The sequence below is a fragment of the Varanus komodoensis genome, unplaced genomic scaffold (genome assembly GCF_004798865.1).
Source record: "Varanus komodoensis strain SLA01 unplaced genomic scaffold, ASM479886v1 scaffold2, whole genome shotgun sequence".
NCBI lineage: Eukaryota > Metazoa > Chordata > Lepidosauria > Squamata > Varanidae > Varanus > Varanus komodoensis.
The window spans coordinates 11,155,286-11,179,385 of NW_025335568.1; the positions used below are offsets into that span (position 1 = coordinate 11,155,286).

The following is a 24,100-nucleotide window of genomic DNA, read 5'->3' on the forward strand; positions in this document are numbered from 1 at the left end:
CGAGAGCACTGGGTTTCTCCCAGGGCACGAAGATTAGGACCCAGGGGCTTGGCCAGTGGCCCAGCAACATGGTCTGAACATGCTGCAGAATCCTTTGCTGTGCAAAGGACAAGGCAACAAATAAGCAGAGGTGCAGAGCCACAGAGCCAGAGACCAGTGGCTGCCGTGTGGAGATTTCCAGGTGATCCCAGCCTCCTTCCCCCAACCAGCGAACGTGGTTTCCCAGCCTCGGTGCATTTCTCCTACCATTCTAAAAAACTCAGTTAGTGGCAGGAAGAGTGTCAAGTTAAATAACTGGTTTTGTTCCACTTTGCCTTCATCCCTACCCACCACTGGAATGCAGCCCCTGAAAGATTTTCTAAAATGAAATTTGACCCTTGGGCTAAAATTGGTTCTGTGCCCCTGGTGCAAACGTTCCTTGAAAGTAAGAAGTTTGAAGATCACTGTTCTGATTGCTCCAGATATGCAAGGTATTGAGAAATCAAACACTGTGATTATATCCCTGGGGAGAGCATGGAGACTTTGCAGTCTTTGATCTATGAAGAGCAAGTTTAGTGCTACTGCAATGAAGGTTTCTTACATTTGTCGAATGCAGAAGGATTGAGGCCCGCTTCGGGGTCAGTCGGTCCATGATTTTGAAGCTCAATGTAATGGGAGACACCTTAAAATAAATATTCATTCATGTGGGTCAACCAAAAAGCAAAGCTTCTGAAACATTTAAGCGAACTGAAAATTAAGCTGATGATGATTGGTGCAATTGAAGGAGGCTACATAAGGAACAACGCAGCACACACATAAAATAGAATCTGGAACTTTTAATTGGTTGATGCTGAGGAATGTGGGAGGAATCTCTTTCGAGGTCAGCCTTACACACAAACTCCTCTCTCTTTCCTGTATTTAAAAGCCACTGTCAAAGCAGCAGGTATCATGCATTTAAAATGAACAATATGGGGTGGCGTAATTAAATACATTATCTGTAGGTAAGAATAATAGATGAGGAGAGGAAGCAGCAGCACCAGGACTCACTAGCCCTTCTAAAATGAAGCTCATTTGCAGGGGCACTGCAGTGACCAGCTTTCTACCCCGTCATGCTCTAGAGGCTGAGGTGCGGTCCCTTTTGCACGCTCTTCCAAAGCAGCACGCTCCTCGCTGGAAGCCCACTTCACACGCCTAGTTTATTCGCTTGGGTGAGGACTACTTTCAGCACAGGCATGAAGGCCGATGTCTCACTGAAATTGCTAGTACTGACAATGTGGGTGTGGATGTTCAGCCCCTCCACGTAGTTCCGTGTTTCGATGCTCCTGGCAATGTTGTGCAGGCCATTGATTATCGTTGGGGAGAGCTGGAGGAAAGAAAAGGGGGAAAAGCGTATGGAAAAGAAATCTCCTTCGCATTCAAGGGACTGTTGCTTAACCTGGCTTCACCCTGGCATTCGAGGCACCCAACTGTAGAGACCACAAAACCGCCTTCAATGGATTTGGGAACAGATTCTGACTCACGCAAGGAAGAGGCGCTGGCATCTGCAGCTGAGCAATGCAGAGCAGTGGACTCAGAGATATGCCAGGCGGTAGCTGAGAGTCGATAAGGTGCAGCCACCATAGGAAGATAAGGTGACCCAGTTGATGGAGGGAGGATCAGTCACCACAGATCCTAGGGCTGGACAACAGCCGAAGAGGGCAGACTAGCTGGGAGGTGTCAGGTGTTCTAAGCACTTGCTTGACCCTTGGGCACAAGGATCCGCCTGAGGAGCACATGCTGGTAATTTGAGTTTGGAAGGGAGGAGCAGTGGTCAGTTTGGAATCAACTTCTAACCAAGAAGTCACATCTCCTTAAAGGCTATTATTCAAACTATGCTTGGTTCTTTTGCTAAGGACTCCTGTAATGTACTTCATTTGCACTGTGAAGCCAGTCAGATTGGCTTGCATCAACTTGAAAAAACTTGCATTAGTAAGCCTTGGTTTGGGTTTGCTTGGAAGAAGGGAGAAAAGTAGGGCAAACACTGTAAAGCAGGAGTAGAAAAAGTAGTACCCTCTAATGCTTTGGATTACAACTCCCACAATCCTGGACTATTTCCATGCTAGCTGGGATGATGGGATTTATAATTTAAAACATCTGGAGGGCACCTGATCTAATGCTTGCTCCAAGTGGCCATTTCACAAATCTGCCCTTGTCAGAAGCAGCTGCTGCTGGGAGCACAGAAATGGCTTCCTCAAATGCAGAATGCTTGCGAAGACCAAGGGCAGCAGGTTGATGTGAGGTAGTGGCACCAGTCCTTCCCCCCTTCCTATGCAAGCACGTATGGGCCTGTCCCTGCTCCAACGGGACACCGGTGCAAGACATCATTCCAGGGCATCCCATACGCCTCTCAAGCCACACTGTGAAGGAATATTGTGAAATGCGCTGCTGAGAAAGCTGAAGGCAGCCGCTTTCGGGACAATGAATTATTTGGGGTGGGGGGGGGGTGTCTAAGTGTTGTCCCAAACCATGTTTTCAGTCTTCACGGGAGAAAAGACTGGACATACTTCTTATGCATGGCAGATCGGTGAATCAGTGGTTGTATGGCACTGTGGATATGCGTAACAGGGCTACTCAGAGGCGACTCAGTTCTGAGGGTTGGCTGCTGTGGGCCGGGCTACTCCTTGTTGCTTCGTCTTAGTTTGCTTGGCTGCCACGGAGGTGGAGGAGTGGTTGGGATGGACCAGCTATTAGTGCGATTTACCAGGAGGCGCTTCTGCTCCTAAAAGGGGTCTGATGAGTTATGCAGTGACCTGGGACCGAGAGACGTCCTGATCTCACTACACCCCCAATTTGCCAGCATTTAGCTCTGCATTCAAAAACTGTCCCCTGATGACATTGGCATAAAAAAGGAAGCACAAATCCACTCCTAGGAATGCATTTAACTTTCTCTTCAGAACATCCCTGGGGGATTCTACACGATAGTTCAAAGTAAGGATAATAAAGCTGAAAATACATAAACATCTAAATACAAAAGGAAGTTGTTCTATGGGGGACGTTTTGCGTGTGTGGTTGGGAGACCTCCTGGGAACTCTTGAGAAAGCTGCTGAGACGAACTGTAAAACACAAGGGTAATGCACCACAGAAACAAGTTATGCTTACTGTCTGATCTCGAAGTTTATCATACAGAGACTCCAGGCGTTTGTTGGCATCATCTAGTTTTCTTTTAGTTTGCTACAGGAGAGAAAAGAACACAGGACGTTACAGTAGACATTTGTCTCACTTGACTGGTGCAACACCCGAGTCTTATTGGTATGTACTTTAAAATGCACGCAGTGTACCCATAGTCTAACAGAAGGGATCACCTGCTTCTTGCACTGGACACAATGCTGCCTCTTCTGAGCTCCCTGGTCCTCTGCATGGGGATCTGCAACTTTACCCTCGGAAGAAAAAACCCCCTGGGCATCAACACTGGAGCAGGGAGCCAAATGGTGGCTAGCTGAAGGGGAGCAGAATCTCTGGCTGCGTCATTTCCCCATCTTGACTGCCCAGCCATCGTGTATTTAGGGAATGTGGCCTTGCTCCTTTTGCATGCGTCATCGGGCCCTCCCTGCCAATTCTATCCCTGATATTGTGGGGAAATATTCTAAGGTCCAGGAAAAGGCATTGATGTGTTGCGGGAGAGTATAGTTCTGGAAGTAAAAGGGGACTTATTGGCAGGAAATTTCTGAAGGTGACCAGCCTAATCTTTCTGGTGCATCCAATCACATGGCCTAGTTACTGAGCCCTGCTCAGAAAGTAGCCCAACAAAGGGGTTTTTCACTGTCCTTTATACAGCTTTTTTATGTTTCAGGATGGGAAAAATTCAAATCCAAGTAATTTCTCCCACCCTCCCTCTCTCTCACACACCACCCAGTAACAGAGGTTCTTTTCTCATCCCCTGCCCCTGGGCCCAGGCAGCATCCAGCGCTGTCCACAAGCAGAGAGTCTCTCTTCCCTGGCAGTGGCAGAGCAGAATCTAGCAAGCTCACAGAGGGAAGCAAAGCACAGAAGCAACTCTGGTTGCGGCTGCTCTTGCATCTGTTGGAGAGCTGCTTGTTCTGACCTTCATGAGGGGAAGAGCAGACGCACCCAAACTCACCTAGAGCTCAGGACGACATTTGGAAGCCAGGGACCTGCCAATCCAGGTCCACCCTAACCCTAACCCCTGCTCCTGTTGAGCTGTACACCAAAACTGGGAGGCACAGGAGCAGGTAAAAATGCTCATAAGCAAAGTCACCGCCTTTTTGACCCCTGCTCTGGCAAATTTATGGTCAGAAATTCACGGGGCCTGCATAGAAGGTTGGGTGGTGGAGCAGGATCCAACATACCACCTCTTGCTCACCCCTGCTCTGGAAGGTTCTTTTGGGTGGAGGGAAACGCCATCTGTCTTCCCCTCTGAGGTCACTCCCACACCCTACAAATTCCCACTATGCTCAAACCAGGCCATTAGTATTTGCTGTCAGCTCTGCCCAGCCCAGAAGCCTTTATCTCAGACCACCTACTTGAGATAAGTTAGCTTAACGCTTCCCACCCTTGGACCCAGACACTGGCTGCCATAACCCCTGCTTAGCTAACCTTCTACTGTAGTGTCTGTTTGTCTGTCTGTCTGTCTGTCTCTGTCTCTCTCTCTCTCTCTCTCTCTACCATTTGGCTTGGAAGTGCTCAACTTAAATGGGAGCTGCTCTTGCAGTTGGGAGCCCAGCTGAAGCTGTGTTCTCCCACTGCCCAAATCAAAGGGGAGCTGGAATTCTCTCTTTCAAGCACTTGCCTGGCTGGTGGTTGGAAATCATTTCTGGGGACTCACTACAGAGGGATGTATGCCACCAACTTTGAATTGGTCATTACACTATTCAGACATGTTTTCGTCTTTTAAAGGCACAGAGCACTGCAGCCATATGAAAGACATACCGGATCTGTAGCTGAAGAGAGGCATCTCTGGATCAAAGCTTCAAAGGTGGTCTTTAGGACAACATGCTCCTCAGGAATGGGCTTCTTGGTTATCTTCTCCGTTGGCAAGGACTGCACATGCTAAGAGAGAGGAACAGTGACTTACCAGGCTGTTCCCTGAAAGTCCCCTGGAAAGTAAGTCCTATGACTTTCACTGGGACTTATTCCCAGAACGTCGTGTACAAGACTGCAGCCTGGAACAACGGAGTTCTTTTATTCCTAATCTTGCTTCCCAAATTGAAAGTGTACGGACTAGTCTTCAATGCCCATCCTGGCTGTTTCCAGGATCAGGCCAAGACATTTTGGTGCCTGAGCAAAGAGACCTGTTCTCCATTCCCCCCAGTGAGTTCCTCCCCCACTCCCAGATTTGCCACCTAACAGTAGGACCAGCAGAAAGACAAACGAGTGTGTCCTAGAGCAAATAAATCCAGAGCTTTCCCTGTAAGCAAAAATGACAAAACTGAAGCATATCATGAGAAGGCAAGGCTCACGGAGAAGATAATCATGGTAGGGAAGGTTTAAGGCAGAAGGAGAAAAGGAGGATGCGTTGACTCCATAAAGGAAGCCTGAGTTTACAAGTGGTGAGCAGGGCTGTCTCGGGGCACTTTCAGTCATAGCCCTGACTACAGACCATCCATAGGGTGGCCGTCAGTCAGAGATGACTTGGTGGCACTTCAGGACACCAGCAAGACCAGCCATGCTGGCACTTGAGAAAACGCAAAATGGACAAGTGCCTTCCTTTGCTTATCATGGGAGAACTGTATCCTGCAGAGCAGCTCAAAATTCTGCACTCAGTGCCTTTGAATCTGCATTCAGTTACGGAGAAGGAAAGCATTAACTTCTGTACAAAACACCAATATGTTCTAGTTAAAATCAATTGTGCTCAACAAATTCGGCTTGCTTTACAATGAGGCTGAGAGAAGCCAGTATCTCCCACAACATAGCAACCCACCCTCCCACATGGCTCTCCCGAGCCATCACTGATGAATCATTTGCTTTCGCTGCCAGCCTACTAAGCCAACGGATTATTGCTTAGTGCAATGCCCCAAAGACCTCCCACAGAACAAGTGGGAGAAGCAGCAGCAACCTCCCGTGCACACGGAGAGCAGCTGTTTCTCCAGGGTTCCTCTGCAGCTTGGGGAGGCATCAAGAGACCGAACCAGATGATGGCCTCCCCACTCATGAGGAATGCTGCATGCACGCCTGCCACTGAGAAGGAATTGCCTGGATCAGGGATGGGGAGCTGAAGCCCTCCAGATGTGGCTGGAATGTAGTGCCCCTCACCTCTGACAACTGACCAAACTGGCTGAGAGCAATGGGAGCTGGGAGTCCATCAACATCTGGAGGGCCCGGGTGGACCTCGTGCCTTGTAGCAGGAGCAGCCCGACAGGATAAGCAGCTATGAGTGGCTCTTTGAGGGGACAAAACCGAGGGCCAATTCCGGAGTTCTGCATTTGCCTACGCTCTCCTTCCCAGCCACGCGACTCTCCCTGACAGCTGACTGGTTAGTGGTTATCTGGCTTTAATGCAGCTTTGACCCCCTTCTAAAAGTCTGACAAGTACCCTTTTAAGGTTCAATTGCTGGCAGCAAGAGGTAAGCTAAAATAGGCTGGCATTTTGTCCTCAGCCTTTGGCTCTGCCCCCTTCTGACGGTTCATCACATGCTGTGCTAGCTGGAAAAGGCTTTGAGGGATGAACACCATTCCCCAATCTGCTTCAGGAGTCCGGGAAAGCAGGGCTTGGGCAGAAGGCAGCAGCTGTCCCTCGTACCCCACCGATATCCCGGCTGTGGCTGTTTCTAATCGAACCTCTGTCATGCTCAGTGCCGGCACCGGTTTTGCTTACCCATGGTGTGGAGCAGAGAAGACCCGCCCAAAGCCCAGCTTGCCCCACTCGCCAAGGCCCTGGGGATGCTCACAGAGGCAGTCCATCTCTCTTGCTCCACTTACGAGGAAAGAGGGTGCACAGCTGCTTCCCTGTCATGCAAGCCGCCAGGCAGGAGCCAAATATTGCTCCCTAGGACAGCATGCTGCAGCAGCTGTTCTGAGAAAGCAGCACACCCAGAGGGAATCCGGGGCACATTCTGCAGGGGCCAAGGTTCTGGGATAACAGCAATGTCCCCTGCTGTCTTCACTGGCGTGATTCATGACAGGTCTGCATTCAAACAACTCCCTCTCTATGCTGATTTCAGCCACTGTGGAAAAATTACCCGTCTCTCAAAATGCTGCAGAGAACAGTTATTCGTGGCAGGCTTGCGCATGTAGTTCCCGCAATACACGTTGCACACAGGATCCCCTACGGGGCCCTGATACACTCCCGGAATCCAGAGGGAAGGCCTCTCCCGCCTCTTACTTGTATGGTATTGCCAATGGGAGCTCCCGGTGCTCCTTCCATGCTAGGTGTGGATGCAGCAGGGGTCAGGATAGTCTGGCCCCCAGGCTGGGGAATGCTGTGGAAAGGGCTCTGCAGCACCGGCTGCCCTGGAGGAAGGTGCGAGGGCTGAAACGGGACTTGTGTTGCAGGCGGGGCTGAAGCTTGAGGCTGCTGCTGAAGCTGAGCCTGCGGGTCTTGCAGGGGGTTCATTATTGGAGCTGTGATGGGAACAGGAGGCATGAAGTTGTCGGGTACCTGAGGAAGAGGAAGCAAAGTAAGAAAGCGCTTGATTTCTCATGTCAGACAGTCATGCAAACTGTAGCATTTGCATTTACTACCCAATTTTGTTATTAGCAACATTAGAGGAGGGCCTTTTTTAGACTAATGAATGAATGGAGGGTCAAGCCTTAAAAAATTTCCTAAAAGGTGGGGTGATGTTAATGAGAAACCCCTTCTTTCTGACTGCCACCCATATGATGGCAAAGAGCAAAGAATCCTAGAGAAGGCTCTCCAAAAATGACCTCAGTACATGGGAATTTCCCCCTAAATTACCTTCTTTTTCTTTGGGACTCTGTTCAAGGCAGGAGGATCATTCCAGCCATTCTGAGGTCCTGCAACAAGAACAGACAATATCAACAGCATGTCCTAGAAAATCAGGGCAGGGAAGAGATAAAAACTGGTCTTTTGCTACTTGCAAGTTATTATTTCATCAAGGTCAAGGCAATGCACAGGATGAACATGTTTACATTTGCAACATTAATGCAAACATCACCCCTTCCATGTATCCTTGGCCTTGTTCTCTCAGCCTGCATCTCCAAGTGAAAATAACTCCACCTACATTGTCTGCATTTATGCACATCTGACAATGTGACCCTTTCCTCCCTTCCCCCGTCAAAATGTAGATTACATACCTCTTGGAAAGGGGGCGAGTGTGGGAGAGAGAGAGAGGGGTGGGGCTTGCTTATGCTACTCTGCAATCTACAGTACAATGTAAACTGATAAACGGATCAAAATTATTAAAATGGATTCCAATCATTAGCGCGCAATGCATTCTGACAAAAGTGGCATTGATTTAGAAATAAATTAGCACGCACAATTATAGTTATTTTGTATTTATAATTATAGATGATTATTATTATGATTCTTTGCTTGCTGACCAAAATTAAAAATGCTAGAGATTTGTTTTGAAAGTTGTTAACAAGGGACAATACCTTGGAATACTGCATTAGGAAGGGAACCTTGTATGGCTACAGCACCAACCCCACGTCACAGCGGCTTGTTTTTAAGTACTGAAAAGTACACGCTTGGAACGTGAGAAAACCAAAGCAAACAAACGAAGGTGGCCATGCTGATTCACGGAAAAAGGAATCTAGAATCCTAGTTGGGCGATATTTTTATTTGGACCAAGGTGTGTGAAATGCTTCGAGTTGTCCAAAACTCTTCAAAGGCGAGCTGATCCAAAAGGGAGAATTAAAGGAACCTAAGACACAACCAGAAATATGAAGAATAGGCCAGATACTGTGGACCATAAAGTTTGCAGTTTAGTCTGCATCTGAAAAAGGAGGCTGTGAACTGTAAGGATCAGCAACTGGTAGGCTGTTAGTATCAGAATATCTCTGCTTATTTACCCTGGAGGATTATTCACCAGCTGAGGTTTCAGTGTAGTTGGAATGTTTTATTTAAGGCTGAAATCAGCAACCAGTAGAAGATGCTAAAGGAGAGCACATGGTTTACATGCATTACTTACTGCTCAGCTCAATTTGACTTTCTCTGCCCACACTTTTTGAGTGCAGAGAGTTTAAAAGGGGAACTAGATTTTGCTGCATCAATACAAGAGAATTATTAGGCTCTTGCAAACTACAAATCCACAGCAGTGACAACATAAAAAAACAACCCTGTTCAAATTAAACTGAGAAGATCAAAAAAGCAAAGCTGCTGTAAACATGCTTATTGTAATAGCCTTCTAAGACCTACAGCTGTTTGGCACAAGGAGCATTTAACAGCCAGTGAATTGGCAAATCTTGCCACCTGAATGTATAATAACCTGATGCAAAAGATGCTGCTTCTCCTTGTCTTTAAAGCTCAAATGCCTTGAACTCGAGCATCTGGAAATGTCACCCCACTCCCTTCAATGGAGAAAAGAGCTTCACGCCTGCATGTGGAATGCATATACACAGGTGCTTCCCGGAGAGATAAATGCGCAGAAGCTCCATGTACACATTGGCCCACTTTGTATGTAAAGGTGAACCCACGATTTGCTGGACATGAGCGGGTGAGAATTCACTGCCTCTTATGCTCCTTACTTCTCCTTTCATTTATGACTTTCAAGAGACATGACTGTAGGCAGCTCTTGTGATCGCTAAACTTAGGCACTCTGGGTTGTTCAGCAGTTAAGCCAGGGTTAACTTTCAATCTGTCCTTGGGTTCCAAAAAGTGGCTCCTGAGAAAGCCCTTCAGAAAATGGAGGCGAGGATGCACACGCCATGAATTTGCAAGTGGCAGCAATAGACCTTGGCGTAACTGAGTATTGCTCAGGTGCATGGAGAGCCTCCTCACCTGTGCCCGTGGCATAACAGCCCTGTGTCCAGCTCAACACAAACGATGCTCACCTGAAGCAGTGAAAGCCTTCCACTGATACTGCTAACTGAGCAAAGCCAATCACCACTGGAGTTTGTAACCACAGCCTTTGAAGTTCAGCAAAGTGCCGTCACCATTTTCTGAAAATCTAGGTTCTAGTCAATTCTGCTTCTAGAAATTTGAGAAACATTTCCATAGGACTCTGCAGCTAACTTGCAACTAAAGGAAAGGCTGTGTGTATGCTCAGAACTGAGTATCAGGCATAGGATTATTCTGTGGCCTGAAACTCTGTTTTGTTGCTACTGTGTTGTTTTTTAAAAGCATGATTCTAGCCTGCACGACTGAGGAAAATGTGCTGACAGTGGGTGAGCGATGTTTGCTTAAGTCACGGAAGCCAGCTGGGCTGTTGCTTTTCAGTGGTTAAGGACAAGGCTTCAATTCCCTCCTCAGATGAGCAAGATGAAATTTACTCAAAATAGTAAAGACTGCAGAACAAATTGGTGGTGGGACCCTTTGCAGCAAAACTTGAGAGGGGTGCAGGGGAGAGGAGAGCAAGGGGGACCCCTGTTATGAAAGCAGAGGTCTGCTCAGGTGATGCTAGACTGAACCCAAAATAAATAAATAAGTGTAGCATATACACAACCCTAATGGAAGGACAGTGGGAACTATTTCAAAGGTTGGATGACTCAAGCTACTCTGATCCCAAAATATAACCATACTGCCCTATTTGCAAAAAAGGCTTTTAATAATTAAGAGTGTAGATCAGAAAAAATAGTATTTTAGAACATCATTGTAATACATTCTAAAAGTTCTATTTTAAAAGTTGTTCACATCTGTGGTTATAAAGTCCAGCTCTGCTTTTGTCTTGAACTATTTGAGTTGATTAAATATGCTCAAGTATTAAATTTCATTGAATTTAACAAGCATTATTAGCTCGGGGGTCACATGCACTGCTCAAGTCCAATTTGTTAGATATTTCTTTTTGATGCCTCAATGATTTCCATTTTTTAAGGTACCTAATTCACCCAGCAGGATACTGGCTTGATCTTGCATGGATTGATATTCTGCAGACAAAATGCAAGAACAACTCAGGACGTGATAAAAAAAAATCCATTGATGTCTATTATTAATAGCTTCTCAGGGTTTATATAAACCAGAAAACATTTGCAATGATAAAGAGAGCATGCCAGAAAAGTCAATTCTTACTATTTTTACCACCCTGTAAGTCATACAGCTTCAGTTCAAGGGGCTGGAGCAATAACCTTATGAGGAAAGGGTGCGACATACAGAATTGTTTGCTTAAACAACCTGCAGTGATTTGATAACATTTTCTCCATTCAAGGAACCTTTCTACATATATAATAAACCACCCTGGCACAATGGGCAAGGTTCTTGGGGCACCATCTCCTACTCTGCCACCCACAGCCAGGACATCTTGGGGGCACCACGCTGGGGAGGCGGCTGTGTGGCTACACAATGACCTTGCTTGCAAGGCAGCAACAGCCCAGTGCAGCTTATGTAAGCAAGGTGGATACTGAAAAGCTGCATGACAGATGCTGCAACTCACCAAGGCTCATGTAAAACCACAGTGGGCTGAGATGCGTTCCTAGAGGCTGTTAAATAGTCAAGCTGTGAAACAAACCATGGGTTTTGCAAAGGTTGTTCAACCTTGGCTGGGTCTGGGTGTCAAGGCAAGCCTTGTTCGCATGGCTTGAATATTCAACGTGGCCATCTACCTTCGCTTCAGCAAGGCATGGTGAGCTGTTTGACTGTGCGAACTAGAACTAGCCGATTTAGTTCGTATCGGGGAAGTGGCCCAAACTGGAATGTGCCAGACTGGGCCAGCTGCCTTCCTGTGTCTTCTGAAGAACATAGGAAGGTGCCTCACACGGAGCCAGGCCCCTGGTCCATCCAGCCAAGGATTGTTGACAGTGAAGGATTTTGGGCAAGATGCCTTCCTGGCTCTTCTACATGCCAAGCCAAGCCAGTGCTCTAACCATGAGCTACGCCCCTCCCCACTCTTCCTGCATTCATCCTGAGAAGACAATGCCCTGTCTCTCCCAACCACTCCAAATCCTCACATTTGGCCTCTTTCCCAGCTGCTCTATACAAAACTGTTACTGTCTCTGAAGGCTGAGTTAATGGGCTCTTAGCAGAAAGTGCTGGAATTACAATGCTCTCTGTTCAGAGAAGAGGAAATCAAGGGTGTGATAGGGCAATATCTTCTTTGCTTAAAACCTAACTGTCTGACAAATGTCAGTCACCAGGGGATACCTGCCTAATGTGGAGTTTTTCTTTTCTCTTTTTGCTTTTGAATTAGTCCGGCATTCACGGTTATGGAAGCTGCCACATCTCTGACAGGTCAGGTAATTATGTTATTTGCTAAGACCCCTTCCTCCCACAAGCTGAGATATTTTGAAGTGTCGGATGTATAGATCCACAAGGAGACTGACTGCAGAGCCAGACAGGAAAAGGGTGATGGATCTCCGGGTCTCTAAGAAGCCCAGCACATTCATGAAGGATGGGCTGCCAGGGCCTCCCTAAAGCCTGCTCTCTTCCAGACTTCAGGACGGCTTTTTTTGCTGGTCCCAAGCGCCTTGAGCAAACCACATGAAGAAGGGATGGTGGTGAGCACTGGCACATGCTGTAGCCAGTGATTCCTGTTTCACTCACTGGGTTGTTACTGGGAGCCTAGAAACCGTGTCTATCTGTAGCTGATCTGCTTATAAGGCAATTCATTTCAAGTATCTGGTGGTTGTTCTTACGGCTCAACCTGACATGCATCAACCTAGAAGCAACGCCTGCCGATTTCAGTGGTCGCTGGTCCCACGTAGGCGAGTACAGAACTGCAGCCTGTGAACCGAGCACTTGCAAATTGGGGACATTTTGCCATCCTGACTGGGAGCTTTTCATCACTGGTACTCTTCGCAAATTGCATCAAGTTGGTCTACATTCTAACTGTGAAGTTCCCAAGTGCTCTTCTAATCCGTTTTTCTAACACGAAAGGACAACAGCCTTAACAATCTGCCAAGGTTGTGCAAGTAGTGTCATTGCAGCCAAGACATTTTTTAATCTTCAGACATCGTGCTCTCCTCACCCCCTGCTGAAACAAACGCAGTCACCTCTTGTATTTATTCCCTCGCATCAAGGGTGGGAAACTTCCGGCCTGAGCATGACAGTCTCAGAGGGGACACACCCCTTTACCCAGCCACTGATCCTTTGGTGACTTCCTGGCTTTTTCACAGCTTGTTCCCCATCCCAAAAGGCTCCCAGGCTTCTCCTAAGCTTTGTTCCTGGCAGTAACAGTTTTAAGCTACATATGCTATTTTCTGTATTTTTGCCCTACCCCCTACGGCTTCTGGCTTTGCTCACCACTGGAATGTGCCCCACCACAAAAAAACCCCTCCAAAATGGAATTTACTCATACTTAACAAGGTTCCCCAGCCCCAACTTATATATATACCCACACAAAACATCACCCCTGACAAAGTACAATCTCTGCATCTTCTTTTCATGGCATGCTCATTTGTACTAAGATTGAATGACATCGATAAAGAAACAGGTCTGCTACCAGGCATCCAAAGCTGCCCCAGACTAAAAGATTCACTAAATCAGGGTCACAATTGCTCTTTGGTTCTGGGCCACTCATTCGCCATACCATGGTGATGTAAGAGCAAATTATGGGCTTTTAAGGCCCATGAGGTCGTTGCAGGGATATGGGCTACTGGGGAGAAACTACCCACCTCCTGTTTTAGATGCGTTCTGTTGGAAGAATGCAAGGAGGGGATTATGGTTCAAGAGGTGATGTAGCGAACTGTCCTAGGGTCTCAAAGTTCAGGGTCTTACAGACATCATGTTTGGAAGAACACCAGAGATAACTGTTTTCAGCTAGCTCCTCCAATCATTCTGCAGATGAGAGCTGCTTTGGCTGTGAAAATGAAACTGTTTCCTTCACTGAAATAGCTCTGCCTTAGAAAATGGGGTTAGAGCCTGTGAGCATACTGAAACTCTCTGAAAAAGTGGAAGAGAGGTTATTCATAAAATCCATGGCAAGACGCCCTGACCTTTTTGGTTTGGGGAGAACTGATGTGTCACTTGTCCAAGCAACTTTGGAGGCCAACACAGCATTCTTTGGCCTCTTCAAGGAACCAATATGGCCACAAAGAATGGGGCCTGTTGGCTTTATTTTGTTTGTTTATACCGTGTACCCATATTTCATCCCTGTATTCAATAAACTGTGTATAATTTTTGACACAGGTAATTTTGCGCCCTGAAATCTCAGGTGAGGGGCTTTTGCTGGACAGGCCCTTGAGGTTAGAACTCCACTCTCTGGTAGGAAGGGTGGGGGAGTCTCAGGAGTGCTAGGGCACAGCCTGCAAACAATTCTGGGCCATACGAAATGGGAGGGGAGCCAGGTTCCAGTCCACAGCCCTTAGAACAGACAACTCCCTGTCTTTACATGTTGCTGATTTACAGTTGCCACCTTACTGGGACAAGGCACTAATGCTCTGGCTGCTCCTCGATTAGCTGTTTCAGCTCGCCCGTGAGCTGCTAAGGACACAGGATGCTCCTGCTCATGTGAGGATCTGAAGCAGGGGAACGGCCGTTCTCTTCTAATTGCACAGCCGCTTGAGAGTCCTCTCTCCATACGAAGGGCATAGTTCTTAGACTATTTCTGGATGTTGTGACTCACGGTGGGGAAGCTCTAGAGCCATACATCAGCGGATGATGACACTTCTAGAACACCAAAGTGTGACCGAGATGTTGCACTGTTCAGAAAACCACGCCAGCAACACATGCTATATTAGTAATGGTAATAGTAGTATTTAAAATGTTATCCCCCATTCCAAAATGCCAAACCAACCCCCCTGCCCTTCAAGCGCAGACCTGTTTTTTGGGATGCAGCGAGCTCACAGGATGCAGGCTCTGTACCTGTTGGTCCAGGAGGCAGCGCATACGGCATAGAAGAGGCTGGGACTCCTGGCCTGCCATGCTGGAAAGAGGCGCCAGGAGGAGGGGGAGGAGGAAGGGGAGAATTTGGATTCAAGCTTGTTGGAGAGGCTTGGGGCTGAGCTGGGTACAATGGAGAAGGTATGGAACTGGGAGGGTTAGGGGGCATGTAAGAAGGGTTGGGGTTAGCATAGGGGGCTGAAGCAGGAGGTGCAAGAGGCTGCTGTTGGGGCTGATAGAGCGCTGGTCCCCCCGTTCCGAAAGAATACTGCTGTGCTGGCTGACAAGCTACATTGGGAGGGGAAAAAGGAGAACGTTAGTTTGTAAAAGTGAGGTCTGACTCATGCTGAGAACACACAGCTCTCCAGAGAGGGGCTGCATGTAATTATTCCAGATCATAGATTTGGCTGGGTTCCTCGTTAATTGAAATCAACCTCTACACAAAATGAAAAATCAAAACAAAGAGCATCAGAACTTATGTAACTAGCTCTTGCTAATTTAGAAGACACATTATTCAGCTGAGTGCCATACCGTCCTTTGAAATTATAACCATTAGCATTGGATTGACAATTACTTGGCCCATAACTCAAAAAACTCTGCGCAATCATGCCAACCTGCCCCCCAGCTCCTGGAATAGACATTCCTTGGCTGCTAGGCACTGTAACATTAGCTATTCACTTGGGTAAGGTGGCAGGGAAAGGAGAGAAGAATCAAAGGATACCACAAGATTGCAGCTATTTCACTGCAAAATCTATAGCTCATTGATTTAATGCCTCTGAGAGGCAGTAAGAGTCATCTGTCCATCCCAACAGCAACCCACACAATACAGTGGGCCAAGGACTGGGTCCGAAAGAGAGAGAGCCTGGATAAGATCCATGCACTGGCGTAAAATTCACGGCGCAGGATTCCAGGCAAGTGACCATCAATTGCCCTCTCAAATAATGCTGTGAGATAATGTTTAAGATAAAACATCAGCTAATCTGGGCCTTCAGGATAAGGCAAGAAAAACACCCCAAAGCTGACATATATTTCATTATGTGAAATCTTTATATTCTGCCTTTTCTTGCGAACTCCAGGGTTCCATAATGTTACTGTGTAACAGGGACAGCCAACCGTGGTATTCTCAGGGACTACTCTGTTCTTCAGGCAGTGGTCCAAGAGGCAGAAATGTCTCTTGCCACAGTCTGTCCTCATATGTGGGTCATGCTCCAGAAAGTTTCTGTTGCAATCCGGGAGGATGGGTTTTCTTCCTGCCTGAATACAGAGTGTGCTCTCAGCCACAGTTGGAGGAATGAAAAATTATATTAAGATATTAAAAACAAGATCAAGGGAGTGCAAAATCATATTATTTCTTAATTTTTTAAAAAAATGGGGGAGTGAAGAAATAGTGGGTTAATCTTCTACCACACTTTGAATAGCCTCAGAGCAATTAACATCTCCCAAGTGGGAGTGGCTAGATTCGCACCGCAAACTACCTTGGCATCCTTGCACTGCAGCGGGGTCAGAACTTCAGGTCCCTGCCAAGGCTGGCTGGCACTCCAACAGTCCCAATCCCACCTTTCTGGTTCCCCAAACAGCCACTCCTCTTCCCTGGTTCGAACTCTTTCCCTTGACCAACCAGGATGTCCTGGTTCTTGGTTTTTCACATTCTGAAAGAATGAACTAGCATCACCCGAGGATTTCTTCCGAGCTGAATTTGGCCCTTCTGTTGAAACACCTCCGCTTTATAGTATGACCAGTCAAATTGTACAAATGCATCATCACACACTGCTCTAGCCAATCTGCTTTCACAAACTGAGTGCTAGAGAAAAAGGGCGAGGGAAAGATTGCCAGTACTTACGTTGTGGATATGACTGTCGTGCTCCCACCTGCGGGTACATATAGCCCGGAGCTGCAGGCTGATGGGGTGGTATATTCGGATTGACGGGCCCTGGCATAATAAACCCAGGAGGAGGAGCCGGGTTCTCTCCCTGGGAAACAATTAGAAGAGGGAAACATTACCATAAGGTTAGGTTTGCTCTGAGTTATCAATGAAGGACTGACCTGAGATTAGGGTTTTCACACGTAAATGTTCTTAACTCGCAGCAACCTTTAGCCTATGTTTACTTCCTTTCTACTGCCCACCTTCACCGCATGACCCTGTTTGCTCAGCAGAGATTTTGAATGGAAAGACAGACTAGGAAACAGGCAACCAATCTGGCAATGTCAATTTGTGAAATTGCTGGTGACCACGGACAACCTAATGTATTGCCTGCAGGGAGGGAGAATCTGTTTCAAGATGCTTCCTATGGGTTAAACCATTTGTGGTATTTGTTAGGGAGAAACCTAGCGGTGGGAGGCAAGGAACATTACATGACTTAAGTCTATCTCTCCTCCCTTATTCACAGTTAAAGCTGGGGGTGGGGGGGTTATTGCCTGAACTCAAACTTTGATTCTGTTCTGGAGACCATTTCCTTTGGGATCTTGAAATATGGCAATGGTGACATGGACTGAAACCTGATTGACTCGACACCCTGAGACTGCTCCCCATCCAGCCAGGAACTCACTGGGGGGGGGGGGGGGGTGCGTTTCAGGGAGGGGAGGGGCACTGAGGGCTCATGTGTGAGTGCCGGTATTTACAAGGCATATCAAAGGGGAGCAGGTCCTGCTCAAAGAGGAATAATGAATGTTATACCTGTGTCTCAGAGGGAGAGGCTGCAGAAGGATGGCTGGGAAGGGCAGTGGGGGTTTTGTTACTCCAGGTAGTGACAGTAGGGGCAACTCTAACCTGAATTGAACAGAGAGATACCAATCATGGAAAAATAAAACAAAAATGAAAAATAGAAACCTGAAGGTTGTCAGAACAGCCAGAATACTCAAACACACACTCATATTTTTTTCTGGTTTTCATGCCATATAGTAAGAAGGGTTGTTCAAGGTCGCGGTCACAGCACACTAGAGCCAAGCAGCAAGAAGGCAAGTGGGAGAACAGAGCACACGGGAAGGCAGCCAACGTTCAGCAGTGCTTTGCAACTGTAAGAAGAAGCTGGATCATGCGACTTCTGGCAATGCTGTTCTTCTGCATCATTTGCCACAGACAAAAATTAACGGGAAACTCTGGCCTGGGTGCTAAATGCCTTATAGATGAAAAAATTCCACAGAAGCATACTTCTTAAGGTTAAACTGCTTAAAAATGGCTAATCTGGTATGCCATGATTTTAAGGAAATGCCTGTTGTTAAGATATTAATACAGGGACCCATGAACATCATGACATCCCAAAAATACAAGTGAAGGACTTGGGGTACAAAACTCATGATGGACACTTGAGTGCTCTATACCTCACCACAGCTGCTGGGTATTAAAAGTATATACGACACATTTGATCTTGGCAAAAACTGATGAATACTGTTATATAATTAACAAGCACAAAGGAAAATACTTGGTCCATTTATTTATTTACAATGGCCATAATGGTGTCTTCGGCATTTGTCAATATTTGAATTTTATAATGCCAATTCAGCAATCTACTTTCTGTCTGCACACTGGTGTGCTTTTAAGTGTCACACACCCACAGAGGTATCCTTTTTTTGGTGTTCGAGTCAGAACCATTGTGGGGGGAAATCTACATCTCGACTTAAATAGATGCATAGGTTTCCAGTCAAAAGTGCCTTATTTACATTTAAAGTACACTTGGCGATTTGGTACCACAATAGTTCTCTCTGTAGAACAGCAGCAGCCTGGATGTGGCCATAACAAGATGAGTCACCGACCATGGTTTGCCAAAGTTCAGAATACCCATCCTGTGGTTTTCTTTAATCGCGCCTTAATATTATGCAGGCACTGGCATGAGTATGTTGAATGCTAACCAGGATTCCCACATCACTATTTTTGTAACCATACTTCAAACTCAGTTTATGAGAGGAATCCTGGTTAGTTTAAACTAGGTTTGCACAATGTCACAAAATGAGCAGCTTTGAGAATTCTCAAACTGCATTTGTCAGGGGCATGCAAGTATGGGCATGAAGGCGCATCTGTTGAGAAGATCTGGCAGACTGGATGAAACTCTTTCCCTGAGCACAGTGTCTTCCTCTGCCCTTCCAGCTGTCCTTCATCACTCTCCTTTCCAGCCAGGCTCCAAAATGGGAAGCACTTGCAAAAACACGGCTGTAGGGAACATCTGTAGGCACGTCAGAATTAAGCACTTGATCCTCTCATCACTGAACTGTAAAAGCTGGTTCAGCCCCCAGTTTTAAGATGCAGGACTGTGTCTAAAACATCCTTGACAAGACTCTGCTTACATATCACCAGCAAAGGAAAACCCGCTACCTATCCAATTATCAAGCAACTCAAACTTCTAGGAAGTTTCTCCTGCTCCTCATCGCTTCTACCATTTGGTTCTAGTCTTGCCTCTGGAGCAACGAAGGACAAGTCTGCACCACCTCCTGTATGACAGCTTTTCAGATACTTGAAAACCACTCTAAAGTCTCACCATCATGTTCTCTTCTCTGATGAAATACCAGTTCTTTCCACTGTTCAACTTCTCTCTTATCCTCTGGTGAATGTCAGTTTGGGAACACCCATTTGTTCTACACTAACAGTTCTCTCCACGCAACAAATGCAAAACCATAGTTGAGACACTTTTGTTCTTTGTTAATAGTGACTAAATCTTATTTATGAAAATCTTTATATACCACCCTTTAGCCCTAGAAAGGTCCCCCAAGACAGTGAATAAAACCTCTTTATAATTAAAACCAAAGAACGTTAACAGTCAGAACAAAAAACAGATAAAAGAGATGCATAGCTGGAAAGCTTAAAACACATTAAAGATTAAAAACACACTATTCTTAAAAAGTTACTTGAATAAGAGTCTCTCAAAACCCATCTGACAAAAAGACATCAAAGAAGGGGAAAGTCTGCCCTCTCACAGAAGAGAACTCCATGCTGTTTTTTATATTGGCTATATTTGCACACCATGCTAAGTTACACGGACTGGGTTTTGGGGGGGGGGGGGTTGTTTTTGGCAGAACAAGCCACTGCATGCCTGACAGATAAGTCGGCTTACTGTAGTTTGTTCTCCCCCTTCTCCTTTAGTCTATCAGCACATAACCCAGCATCCTTTGGAGCAGAACCTGTCTTGTCTCCTAGTCCTAGTTCCCTTCCTGCTCCACTTGTGACACCTTTTAATTTGCCACCTTTAAAAGAAACATTTTGGTACCTCGGGCATGGTCCATTCTGGTATATGCATGGTACATTCTGGTCATATATCTTTTTCTTTTTATGACTTTCCATCCCAGAAAATTGCACAAATGCCTTGATATTTCTGTTTTGCCTTTTGCAAGTGAGCATTTATACTGTCCAGTGCATGCGGTCTTGTCTTGTCAATTTCTCTTTAAGAGTCAGCTACCAAAGGGAGCAAATAGGTAATATACAAGAAATTGACAAGATGGGACGGCGCATGGACAAATCTGAGCACATTTATCAATGACCAGGAGAAAAAGGGGGAGGGAAGGAGAACACACAATAGCTCCCACTTAGCAAGGTAATCACCTCACTTTTAAATACTGAACTGTCACTTGTCACAATCCTGCTTCTATCTAAAGCTTCCTAGAGTCTCTAGCAAGTATAGAAAAGGAAGAGAGTGGCTCCCCCACACTTTGCAGCTCTGTTTGGCTGCAGTTATGCCATTATTGTTTTCCTAGATTGTTGGAAATATTTGCAGAAATTTAAGGCCAGGAAAGTAAACAAGAGGTAACTTGCAAATTTAGAGGTGTGGCAATGAAAGGAGAATGCTGCTCCACTTTAACTGCTGCAAAAGGAAACCACAAAAAGGAGAGCCGTATGGTTCAGCTATGGGTTGTTAACCACAAAGATGACAGAGTTCAGAAACCAATGACAGACCATGAGTTCTCCTCCTGGGTTGTTCCTGCTTAACAATCCATAGTGCAGGGTTCAGACATAATGACAATCCATGAGCTAACGACAACCTGTGCACACTCAACCTATCCTCTTAGTTGTTGTTACATGCAAACCAGGATATTCCTTCTTTCCTTCTTTTGGTTTCCGAAAAGATGGTTTCAAATGGGAAACCACAGCCCGCATTGCCTTATCACAGACCAGCTGTTCCTACCCTGGTGACCTCCAGATTTGCTTGACAGCAAGGCCCATCCTGCCATGTTTGCTACTCCTTCTTGTCCATTACCCATAGTTTTGCAAACTGCAAATACAAAAGTACTCAGTTACACTTGGCAGGCCAATGTCATCCAATTCTTTATGGGTTTGAAGCCATTCATCTATTAAACCTGCAGTTCTCAACTTTTTTGCCATCCCAAACCAAGAGCATTTTCAGAAATTTAAGTATACTTCCACTGAGTTCCTCAGCCTATCAATACTGGAAATGCCAGCCTTCCCCAGTCTGGTCCTCCCAAGTCATTTTAGACCAGTGGCTTTCAACCTTTCCACAACTGGGGACCAGTGAAAACAGGAAAACCCCCTCGGGGACAGCTGAGGCAGGAACAAAAAGCACCATACACATAATACAGTATTCTGTGTATTACTTTCCAAACATGATACCGAAAAAGAAAAAAGAAAATTCTCCAAAACAACCAGAAACTGAGCAACAAAAATGCCAACAAAAGAACAAAATACTGAAATCAGTACAGTGTGGCCCCCATCAATCCGTCTCTCCCCTCCCTGCCCCCCAGTGGCACCGGCACACCCCCATGAAAGCAATGCCAACCGAGGAAGAGGTGGTGGAGCACTGCCAGCCCGGTCCATAGCTAGTGGGCTGTGGCCCCCACAGACCCCACTGGTCCACAGACTGGTAGCTGAAAACCATCATTTTGGACTACAATTCCTGCCAGCCTCAGCCATCATAGCCACTACTCAAATGATGGGATTTGTAGTCTAAAACTTCTGAAGGACACCAAGATGAGGAAGGGTCAGATACAGCAGGCAGGCAGCCTCCTTCTCCACAACCTACTATCTTCCATTCCTTAACAACAAATTTATGTTCCTCAGTAGCAGACTGCTGACAAAGGGTCAGTCACATGTCCGGACAAGCCATCATGGGCCCTCGGGGCACTGGGGTGTGTGCTGGCCATCGTTTTGAAAACACATGTCCTGGCCGGTGGTTGGTATGTCTTGTTGTGTCATACAAATCTAGGTTGCGGTGGTTGTTTGAAGGTTCAATGACCCTCAAATAATGCAGAGCTTGTTCTAGGATTATTAGAGAATTGTCTTCCCCTTAACTCCTGCCGCCTGCATTCACGTGACATGACATGCCACAGAAAGTTGGGAACCATGAAAAAATGGCACCTACAGCAATGAGCCATAAGGTGCTACTGTCTCATGCAACAGATGGCACTTTAATTGGTTTCCCCCACCTAGGACCTGTTCCCCCACCTGTTTCCTAATGACCGCCTTCCATCAACTCATCCACCAGGCACTGCCCACCTGAATCGTTTGTAACGGCACACTGGTGCACAAAATGCTGACAAAAGCCTGTCTCAGTGGTGCTCTTGCAGCACACGGCCTCCTGAAGCACCTCTCAGAATACCTGCTTGGTTGCAAGACCTGAAGCAAATATGATCACCGGTTCTGTTTCCAGGTCAACACATACACATCAACAAACAGAAATAACGTCAAGAGGTGTGGACTCCTAAGAAGGGGAACTAATTAATTGATCTTGTTAACATGCATTCTTTGACCTAAGAGCTTCCCACAGATCATTGCTGGAGGGCCCTAGCCTTTAGGGCTAGGCCTGTCTTATTCATTAGAGGAAATGAATTACCATGTTGCAAAATGCACTCAGCCTGTCCATAAAACAACTACAGAAATAAACTTACAGAAGTTAACAGGCTATAAAAATGTTCAGCAACCACCCTGTCCTCAAACATCTATGCTGGTCACTTGTGGGCTAAACAATAGACTAAAATAACGCATATTCTCTTTTTCAGCTTATAAAACCTTGCTACTAGGTCACTTGTGGGAAGATTCTTGCTTGCTACATACACCCAAGATTGGCCATTTATCTATAAGCCTATTATAAATGACTGTGCTAACTCTTTTAGATATTAGGAGAATGTGCTGGTAGGCTAAGAGACATAAGCGCTGGATGGAAACTAATTATCTTATTCGGAGCTGAAGAGGCAGCAGTAACATGACTGAATTTGAGATCCCCGAGAAGGAATTAAAGGGAAGGTTGGGGAGGGAAGGGAATAGGAATAAAATCTTCCAAGCGATATCGGGGCCAAAACACCGAGTGTTTAAAGATGCATTTTACATTAATAAAAGCAGGCTTGCCATCACAAGAAACATCACGTAGGATAGTTCTGAGAATGCATTCTAGAAGTCAAGTACAGGATGCATTTGTACAAACTGTAAAAAGCACATTCAAAAATTGCTAATCAAAGGCTTCTAAGAGGTACTTCATAAACATGCGCAAAAAGTGGAGAAGAACAGCTGAATCTCTTGAGTGGCCAAACCGGAAGCTTAAGCGTGGCTGCTGAAGAGTTCCTTTACCTGCTGATAATATTGCTGGACTGGGACTTGTGGCATCGGCATCTGGCCAGCCGCAGGCCCGACTCTTCCCTTGGCTGCAGGTTCTCTCGCATAAGGTGCCTTGGGTGCCTCTGGGCCCCTGGGAAGGTCTCCCTGGGCTCTACAAATTCGGTCCCGCAACTGCACGATGTTTGGCTGCAAAGCATACACAAGGGATTTTACAAAGAGGCACACATCCAGTAAGCCTGGCACATTCCTCTGTCCTTTAGAATAGCCTTCTCACCCTGATGCTCTCCAGGTGTGGTGGGCTATAATCCTGGCAACCCACACACAGCTGGAGGGCACTTGGTTGACGAAGACTTATTTAGAAGGCAACCGAAATTGCAACAGTTTAATTCACACTGTACGCAATCTGCATACTTTATTCGGCAATCTCAGAAAATACCACACCTCCCCATCTCAGCACTGGGGCGACCTGGATGATTTCCAGCATCGTGAGTACGAGTCAACAAGTTTGAAGGAATTTCTGTCAAGTTCCTCCATGAAAAAGGAGAAAAAGAATTCTCATGGGGAATGAGAGGAAGACACCCCTCAGGGAAGACATCCCTTCAGGCACTGCAGTACCAAGAGTTCTGATTAAGCCCTTTCTCCCATTCTGAGTCTTGCCCTCACATTCTTGCAGGATTATCATGGAGGGTTTCATCACTCACCTTAACATGCACAAAACCCCCCATCAGGTAATAAAGTGAATGAGTCCGGCAGGTAAAGGCAAGCCAG

At 46.3% G+C, this 24,100-nt stretch overlaps 1 protein-coding gene across 10 annotated transcripts in view; it reads right to left on the bottom strand.

Moving 5' to 3' along the window:
• Positions 1-800: 800 nt before the first annotated feature.
• SEC31A (SEC31 homolog A, COPII coat complex component) overlaps positions 801-24,100 on the bottom strand; it is a 52,331-nt gene continuing 29,031 nt past the window's right edge. For 2 of the 10 annotated variants that reach the window (XM_044428384.1, XM_044428383.1), the window contains exons 20-29: positions 23,345-23,518; positions 17,519-17,611; positions 16,685-16,814; positions 14,782-15,132; positions 10,911-10,958; positions 7,870-7,928; positions 7,297-7,572; positions 4,906-5,025; positions 3,118-3,189; positions 801-1,342 (exon numbers count right to left, since the gene is read on the bottom strand). In XM_044428384.1, coding sequence (XP_044284319.1) covers positions 1,163-1,342; positions 3,118-3,189; positions 4,906-5,025; positions 7,297-7,572; positions 7,870-7,928; positions 10,911-10,958; positions 14,782-15,132; positions 16,685-16,814; positions 17,519-17,611; positions 23,345-23,518 — 1,503 coding nt within the window. In that variant the 3' untranslated portion in view covers positions 801-1,162. The remainder of the gene's footprint in view (positions 1,343-3,117; positions 3,190-4,905; positions 5,026-7,296; positions 7,573-7,869; positions 7,929-10,910; positions 10,959-14,781; positions 15,133-16,684; positions 16,815-17,518; positions 17,612-23,344; positions 23,519-24,100) is intronic. The other 8 variants (XM_044428385.1, XM_044428389.1, XM_044428387.1 and 5 more) reach the window with 8 other exon arrangements.